This window comes from Pseudophryne corroboree, chromosome 9 (genome assembly GCF_028390025.1).
Source record: "Pseudophryne corroboree isolate aPseCor3 chromosome 9, aPseCor3.hap2, whole genome shotgun sequence".
NCBI classification, from domain to species: Eukaryota; Metazoa; Chordata; class Amphibia; order Anura; family Myobatrachidae; genus Pseudophryne; species Pseudophryne corroboree.
Window position 1 is genome coordinate 297,244,003 of NC_086452.1, and position 8,805 is coordinate 297,252,807.

General features: G+C 46.7%; 1 protein-coding gene across 2 annotated transcripts in view; it reads left to right on the forward strand.

The window, feature by feature from the left end:
• Nucleotides 1-8,805, forward strand: part of LUC7L2 (LUC7 like 2, pre-mRNA splicing factor) — a 223,945-nt gene that overhangs the window by 181,961 nt on the left and 33,179 nt on the right. For both annotated transcript variants that reach the window (XM_063940390.1, XM_063940389.1), the window contains one exon: nucleotides 2,500-2,643. In XM_063940390.1, the coding sequence (XP_063796460.1) occupies nucleotides 2,500-2,643 (144 nt within the window). The remainder of the gene's footprint in view (nucleotides 1-2,499; nucleotides 2,644-8,805) is intronic.

Here is an 8,805-nt window from a genome sequence, read left to right on the forward strand (position 1 = left end):
GGTAAGGTGCCTCGCGCCGCTGCACTCTGCACAGCGGACCCAATTGTAGTCCGCGTGGATCGTGAAGTATGCAAAAGTTTAAAAATAATAATAAATTTTTTTTTAAAAACCTCATGTCAACCTTTTGGCCTGTCAACCTTTTGGCCTGTCTACCTAGAGACTGTCGACCAATAGTGGCCATCCTAGAGACCGGATACCATCCTTGTGATCAGTGTAGTTTCTGCCACACTTTCCTAGCATTCTGTGAAAGAACATTTCCTCTCAAATGGTAAGGAAACAGCAGGCCCCTCTATTTGGACATTCTCTCTCTTGCCTATCGGGTGGGCTTTTATGGCATTCTTTCCTTTTTGGAAGGGCTGAGGTTTTGAACCCACAAATGGAAGGCCCAGCATATTGGTTCCTTTCCTTTTTCTTTTGGGCCTACCTGGGTGTGACATTGAGTGTTCTATGCGGAGGTTCTGGTAGTAATAAGCCCATTGGTTCAAGTGTCCTGAGGTTTTGGCTACATTTTTCTCTCCAATATCCCTTATGAATGCTATAGAAAATAGGATTTTAATTACCTGCCGATAAATCACCACTATTGGTCGACAGTAACTAGGTCGACATGAGTTTTCTGTGGGGGGTTTTGTGTCGTTGTCTCCATACAGTAACCGGGAACTCCGATTAGTGCATTGTGTTCCCTCGCATGCTTCAGGCAAGGTGCCTCGCGCCGCTGCACTCTGCACAGCGGACCCAATTGTAGTCTGCTTGGATCGTTAAGTATGCAAAAGTTAAAAGAAAAAAAAAGAAACACATTTTTTTTTTTAAAAAAACCTCATGTCTACCTTTTGGCCTGTCGACCAATAGTGGCCGTCCTAGAGACCGGATACCATCCTTGTGATCGGGGTAGTTTCTGCCACACTTTCCTAGCATTCTGTGAAAGAACATTTCCTCTCAAATGGTAAGGAAACAGTAGGTTCTCTTCACAATTTATCCACTGCAGTGGCCCAGTCAATACATTGGCAAGGATTCTTTTTACAGGCCCCTCTATTTGGACATTCTCTTTTGCCTATCGGGTGGGCTTTTATGGCATTCTTTCCTTTTTGGAAGGGCTGAGGTTTTGAACCCGCAAATGGAAGGCCCAGCATATTAGTGCCTTTCCTTTTTCTTTTGGGCCTACCTGGGTGTGACATTGAGTGTTCTATGCGGAGGTTCTGGTAGTAATAAGCCCATGGGTTCAAGTGTCCCGAGGTTTTGGCTACATTTTTTATTTTTTTTAGACAGGTCATTGTTTTTACTTCAGAGGGTTCTACTCCTCCCACCATTTCTGTCCTGGAGCAGGAGGGGGTAGCAGTGCCCAAGACTGAACTTTGAAAACAAAAAACAAAGGCAGATAACCCCTGCGACTTTTATCTCAGGGCTGCAGCACCTACACAGTTTCTGTAGCTGGAGTCAGCATTGGCGTTGGGGCTGCCCTAGACAGGCAATGGCTTGTTTGCATAATGGTCTGTCATCCTGAGGAGTAGATTGAGCATGTCCACATCCTTTGGACTGTAGCCGGGATGTTTGCTATTATCGTCATACTGAGGTTGTCATTTTTGCACCTGGGGCTGGTGGGGAGGACGGGGGTGGCAATGGGAGGACCGCTGCATGTCAGCCCCTCCTATTCTGTTCAGGAGTCTAGGAACATTTTTTGCTATATGCTTCCTTGGGGGACTCTAGCCTACTTTGCTGCATCTCTGCTCATTGTAGAGTATTTATAGGAGACCCATGTGTTATCACTTTAGGGCCATTGAACGTCTTTTCTATCTTAGAGACCTTTCCATGGAGTGTTCTAGCTACCTGAATTACTTTCCTCCTTTGGAGCATATTCAATCAGGGGATTGCATTGTTTGCTTAAGCGAACTGTGTGCTAGTTGATGGTGTGGTCTGTTGCTCCTCTTATTACAGTGGCCAGGTTTTTCTGTGGTATTTTCACGTACCTCATCTTGCTAGCTTTTAAGCAGTGCATTTCCTCTGTTTATCCAGGTGTGTGGGTGTCTTTTAGCGATGGCTTGAGCTATGTGGATGTACTTTACTAATACTGCATCTGTACATGATGTGGTTAGCCTTTTAGTGTCCGGCGTGTATGTGTCCCTTGATGTGTGGGATCCGTGCTGCTTTACACAGTTTGGTTTCTGCGTCTGTTAGGCTCTCTATGCAAGTTGTGGTTTTGCCATTTGGCTGGTAGATACATAATTAACATTGGTTCCATGTTACTTGCTTAATATACCGATCAGCAATATTATTTCCTATAACAAAAGGGTCAAGGATATCTTTAGCACCCGTGTGAGATTTACTTTACCCCTTTAAGAAAATGTCCGCGTTCAGCCAGCATCCCGCGCGGCTGCCGAACTCCGGCGTCCTTACATCTGTCCCTAAATATCTATTTGCCAAAATAGCATAATTTGAAGGATTTTAATGAGTTTGTACATGAGCTTGACTGGACTTAAATTAATTTATTTATTTATTTATGTATAGGCAGAGAGAGTACATGAGTTAAATGAAGAGATTGGAAAGCTGCTGGCCAAAGCTGAACAACTAGGAGCAGAAGGAAATGTTGAAGAGTCACAGAAGGTGATGGATGAAGTTGAAAACACCAGAACTCAAAAGAGAGAAGCTGAGGTTTGTAATACTTCTGATGAAACGGTTTGTTCTTGTGAATATTATGCACTTCTATTACACACTCATAATTAACAAAATTAACACTTTTTATGTACATAAGTGCGATTTCCTAAATCATAGCCCCCAAATTCTGTTATCTCTGTGTGGTTGTGTGTGTGTGTGTGTGTGTGTGTGTGTGTGTGTGTGTGTGTATACATGTATGTATTTAATTATTTGTGTGTGTATATATGTGTGTGTATGTGTGTATATATATATATATATATATATATATATATATACACACACACACACACACACACACACACACACACACACACACACACACACGTCCATAAATATTGGGACATTGACACAATTCTCATTTTGGGCTCTATACACAACCACAATGGATTTGAAATGAAACAAACAAGATGTGCTTTAATTGCAGACTTTCCGTTTTAATTTGAGGGTATTTACATCCAAATCAGGTGAACGGTGTAGGAATTACAACGGTTTCTATATGTGGCCACTTTTTAAGGGACCAAAAGTAATGGTTCAAACTTTCACTTTTTAATACTTTGTTGCAAATCCTTTGCAGTCAATTACAGCCTGAAGTCTGGAATGCATAGACATCACCAGACGCTGGGTTTCATCCCTGGTGATGCTCTGCCAGGCCTCTACTGCAAATGTCTTCAGTTCCTGCTTGTTCTTGGGGCATTTTCCCTTCAGTTTTGTCTTCATCAAGTAAAATGCATGCTCAATCGGTTCAGGCCATTGTGGTGGTGTATAGAGCCCAAAATATGATCTAATATGTGTATGTATATATATTCTAAATTTCTGCTATGGGGTACACTGGGCTCCATAAGGATTAACATCGGGGTGTAGAGTAGGATCTTGATCCGAGGCACCAACAGGCTCAAAGCTTTGACCTTCTTCCCAAGTTGCATAGCTCCGCCTCCTATATCACCTCGCCTCCGTGCACAGGAGCTCAGTTTAGTAGTTGGTGCCATGCAGTAAGCAGGCACATAACAGGGGGGCTGATCCAGCAGCCCTGAGAGAAGCTTTTAAAGAATATTGAAGACTTCAAGGGCTACATCAGAGACACTGACTGTTTTAGATGTCAGACATCTCCTGCTGCAGCTCCATCACCTCCCCCAGCTGCGCTGTACACTCCACGCCCTGGTTGCTGGGTACCTACAGCGGAGTCTCCGGCTTTCTTCCAAGTTAGTCACACACACGACCGCTGCTCTCCCGGATTGCTGATGTGGACACTGTGGTAGTACAGGAACCCCACTAGACCACCAGGGCATGGGCACAGGTTGGTTTTCTCTCATAAAACCGTTTTATTAAGCCCCCCAGTACCCGGTGGTGAAGTCAAGCAGGGGGATAAGGCTTTGACCTGTAGCCCCTCCCCCAGCCCCTGGGCGCCATTTAGAGTAAATGTTCCCGCCCTGGAGCTGCATATCTCTCTCTCCCTCACTCCCTGTCGGTGTTTGGGCGCCATTATAGCAAGCAGAGCTGATACTGGGACTGTTTGGGCCAGCACTGTGCATTTTACAGTACACTTAAGTATTCTACATGTCTGCTGACAGTGTTAGTTAAGAAAAAGTGCATTTAGTCAGGGTTATTTAGTACAAGTACCCTGTGATATACATCCAGTCTTTACTGTGTATTGTTATATCTATTAAGTGTATAGCTATACATAGTACTACTCCATATTGCAAGTCCAGTGCAGTTTTATTGCATGTCATGATTTCTGCATTGTACAAACTGTGACTGTGTGTGTGCATATAGCTGCTGTGTGACCTCCATTTCGTGTATCTCACTCAGATTGCTATCCCTATATTCTACAACCTGAGGGGGCTAAGTGTGTCAGGTTTATCATAATATAGGCAGGTCACAGGATATACTCAGTGTGTATTTTTCGCTGTGATTTTTAGTCCCCACATACCTCTTGAATTCCCTGTTTGTGTTGATGCACTACACAGGGGGTTCTTGTCAGGTATTCTGCTGCTGATATTGTACTGTGTTGCCTTGCATTGAGCTTTTGATTGTCAGCTACAAAGGGCAACGGAACTGGGGCTGATGCCACATTGCGTGGTGTTGACGCTGCAGACACATTTGAGGATAACATAGCAGCTGAGGGTTCAGATTCTGGGGGTTCCTTACCCCCCAGTGGGACTGTAGCAACGGGGGTGCAAAATGACCCACCTTGGGCTACCTTCTCCACGCTATTGAATACGCTGGTAACTAGACTAACGCCCCCTATGGGACCTCCTGTGCCGGTACAACCGCTTATGGTCCCCGCGGTTAACCCGCCATGGCCAGATCAGCTATCCAATCGGTTACAGCAATTGAACTAATCACTGACTGCTCAAAAGTCTAACCCTCGCCCGTCAAAACCAAGGGGTCCTCTAAGCGGGCAGTTACTTCCTCACAATCCACCAACGTCCCAGACACCTCGTCTGATGAGGATGGTGTTTATACGGACCCCACAGATTCATATCCTGATGCTTCTGATGGGGAAGTTGTTTCACAGGTGGATGTTCCTGACTTGTTAGAGGCTATCAGACTCATTCTTCAGGTTGATGATGAACCGGAGCCTGACACTGCCCCTAAGAAACCGGACAGATTTAAACGTCAGAAGGTGGTTAAACAAAGTTTTACCTCACTCTGAACATTTAGTTGACATAAGTCAGGAGTCCTGGGAAAATCCAGGAAAGAAGTTCACGCCTCACAAGAAGATGCTGGCTCGCTACCCCCTCACTGCGGAGCTTAGTAAAAATTGGGAAACACCCCCGCCAGTGGATTCGCAATTGGTGCGGCTGGTAGTATCCTCAGCTCTGCCTGTAACTACCATCATGTCCTTGAGAGAGCCGACGAACAAGCGTGTGGAGGGTTGTTTAAAAGCAATCTACACCCTAAACTGTGCGGTGCATAGGCCCACTATTGCAGCGACATGGGCTGTGGAAGCGTTGGCTCAGACGCTGGAGGCGGAGTTGCCTTCCAATGCCTCTGATCATGCCAGACAATGCCTTTTGTATATTGTTACAGCGTCTCATTACATTAAAGAGGCGGCTTCTGATGCCGGTATTCTGGCGGCCAAGGCTTCTACTACATCTATTTTGGCTCGCCGAATTCTCTGGTTACGGTCCCGGTCTGTGGACATACACTCTAAGAAAACCCTGGAGGTACTCCCCTTCAAAGGAGACATTCTTTTCGGAGTAGACCTCAACCAGATAGTGGCTAATTTAGCGTCTGCTAAAACAGCATGTCTTCCTAGTACTGCGCCTTCGGTGCCGAAGGCTAAGAGTACTTCCTTTCGCTCCTTTCGTCCTTCAGGGAAAGCAAAAGGTCAGGCGTACCCAAAACAGGTTCACACTTCCAAACCCAATAAGCCCAAACGGGCCTGGGCTGCCCGTCAGCCTGCTTCCAAAACTGACAAGCCTGCTGCATGACGCAGGGAGAGATAACCAGTACCGGCCGCTAAAGTGATTGCGATTACTGATAAAGACCAAGCCTACTGACGAAGTCGAATGACGAAACGCGTATGGGCGTGGTCTGACGTGGATTTGAAACTGAGAATACTGCTTTGCACAGCGGGGTAAAATTCTTATGCTGGTTATACAAGCGGTGGTTTGACCGCCTTTTATGGTACGGGTTTTTTACTTGTGACCGATCTGGATTTTTTAAAATAAAAATCATTGTACTCTTTTAATGCACTATTGGCGCTCCCTGCTTCTTCAATCGTTTGGCGCATATATATATATATATATATATATATATATATATATATATATATATATATATATAACATGCCCAAAGTGACATGAGTCTACTGGGTCCTAGAGTCAAAGCTATGTCGATTTCTGCTTGACGTGTCCCGTAGAATATGCAATGGACAGATGATGCCAACTTAAGAGGCATATGGAAGGCTGAGGATTGTGTGGAGAAGGGTTCTCGGACCTGGTCTCCACAGCTATAGCTGGTAATTCTGATATTTTGCCTTATATTCCTGCACAGCCTAGGAAAGCACGACATTATCAAATGCAGCCTTTCGAACAAAGAAACAAGAAAGTCCGAGGTGCGTCCTTTCTTGCCAGAGGCAGGGGCAAAGGAAAGAAGCTGCACAACACAGATAGTTCCCAGGAACAGAAGTCCTCCCCGGCCTCTACAAATTCCACCGCATGTCGCTGGGGCTCCACAGGCGGAGCTAGGCCCGGTGGGGGCACGCCTTCGTAAGTTCAGCCACAAGGTGGTTCACTCCCTGTTAGATCCCTGGGCAATAGATATTGTGTCTCAGGGATACAAGCTGGACTTTGAGGAGATGCCCCCTCACCGACGGCCCTGCCGGCTCCCCCCCACGAGAGGGAAACAGTGTTAACTGCAATTCACAAATTGTATCTTCAACAGGTGGTGGTCAAGGTTCCCCTCCTTCAACAAGGAGGGGGTTATTATTCGACCATGTTGTAGTCCCGAAACCGGACGGTTCGGTCAGACTCGTATTGAATTTAAAATCCCTGAACATATACCTGATAGGGTTCAAGTTCAAGATGGAATCGCTAAGAGCGGTCATTGCAAGCCTGAAAGGGGGAGATTTTATGGTGACTCTGGACATAAAGGATGCATACCTTCATGTCCCCATTTATCCACCTCATCAGGCATACCTCAGAATTGCGGTACGGGATTGTCATTACCAATTTCAGACGTTGCCGTTTGGTCTCTCCACGGCCCCGAGAATATTCACCAAGGTAATGGCGGAAATGATGGTGCTCCTGCGGAAGCAAGGTGTCACTATTATCCCGTACTTGGACGATCTCCTCATAAAAGCGAGATCAAGAGAGCAGTTGCTGAACAGCGTATCACTTTCTCTGGAAGTGTAACGGCAACACGGCTGGATTCTATATATACCAAAGTCGCAGTTGGTTCCTACAGCTCATCTGCCTCTCCTAGGCATGATCCTTGACACAGACCAGAAAAGGGTTTATCTCCCGATAGAGAGAGCTCAGGAGCTCATAACACTGGTCAGGAATCTATTAAAACCAAAACAGGTGTCAGTGCATCACTGCACTCGAGTCCTGGGAAGGATGGTGGCATCATACGAGGCCATTCCCTTCGGCAGGTTCCGTGCGAGGACCTTCCAATGGGACTTAATGGACAAATGGTCCGGATCACATCTTCAGATGCATCGGTTAATCACCCTATCCCCCAGGGCCAGGGTGTCTCTCCTGTGGTGGCTGCAGAGTGCTCAGCTTCTCGAAGGTTGCAGATTCTGCATTCAGGACTGGGTCCTGGTGACCACGGATGCAAGCCTCCGAGGGTGGGGGGCAGTCACACAGGGAAGAAATTTCCAAGGGCTGTGGTCAAGTCAGGAGACTTGCCTTCACATGAACATCCTGGAACTAAGGGCCATATACAACGCCCTACGTCAAGCGGAGTCCCTACTTCTGATTCAGTCAGACAACATCACCGCAGTGGCTCATGTAAACCGCCAAGGCGGCACAAGGAGCAGGGTGGCGATGGTAGAAGCCACCAGAATTCTTTGCTGGGCGGAGAATCACGTAAGCGCACTGTCAGCAGTGTTCATTCCGGGAGTGGACAACTGGGAAGCAGACTTCCTCAGCAGGCACGACCTCCACCCGGGAGAGTGGGGACTTCATCAAGAAGTCTTCACGCAGATTGCAAGTCGGTGGGAACTGCCACAGGTGGACATGATGGCATCCCGCCTCAACAAAAAGCTGCAGAGATATTGCGCCAGGTCAAGAGACCCTCAGGCGATAGCTGTGGACGCACTGGTGACACCGTGGGTGTTCCAGACGGTCTATGTATTTCCTCCTCTTCCTCGCATACCCAAGGTGCTGAGAATCATAAGAAAAAGAGGAGTGAGAACAATACCCATTGTTCCGTATTGGCCAAGAAGTACTTGGTATCCAAATCTGCAAGAAATGCTCACAGAGGACCCGTGGCCTCTGCCTCTAAGACAGTACTTGTGCAACAGGGGCCTTGTCTGTTCCAAGACTTACCGCGGCTGTGTTTGACGGCATGGCGGTTGAATGCCGGATCCTAACAGAAAAAGGCATTCCGGATGAGGTCATTCCTACGCTGATAGAGGCTAGGAAGGATGTGACGGCTCAACATTATCACCGTATATGGCGGAAATATGTGGCTTGGTGTGAGGCCAGG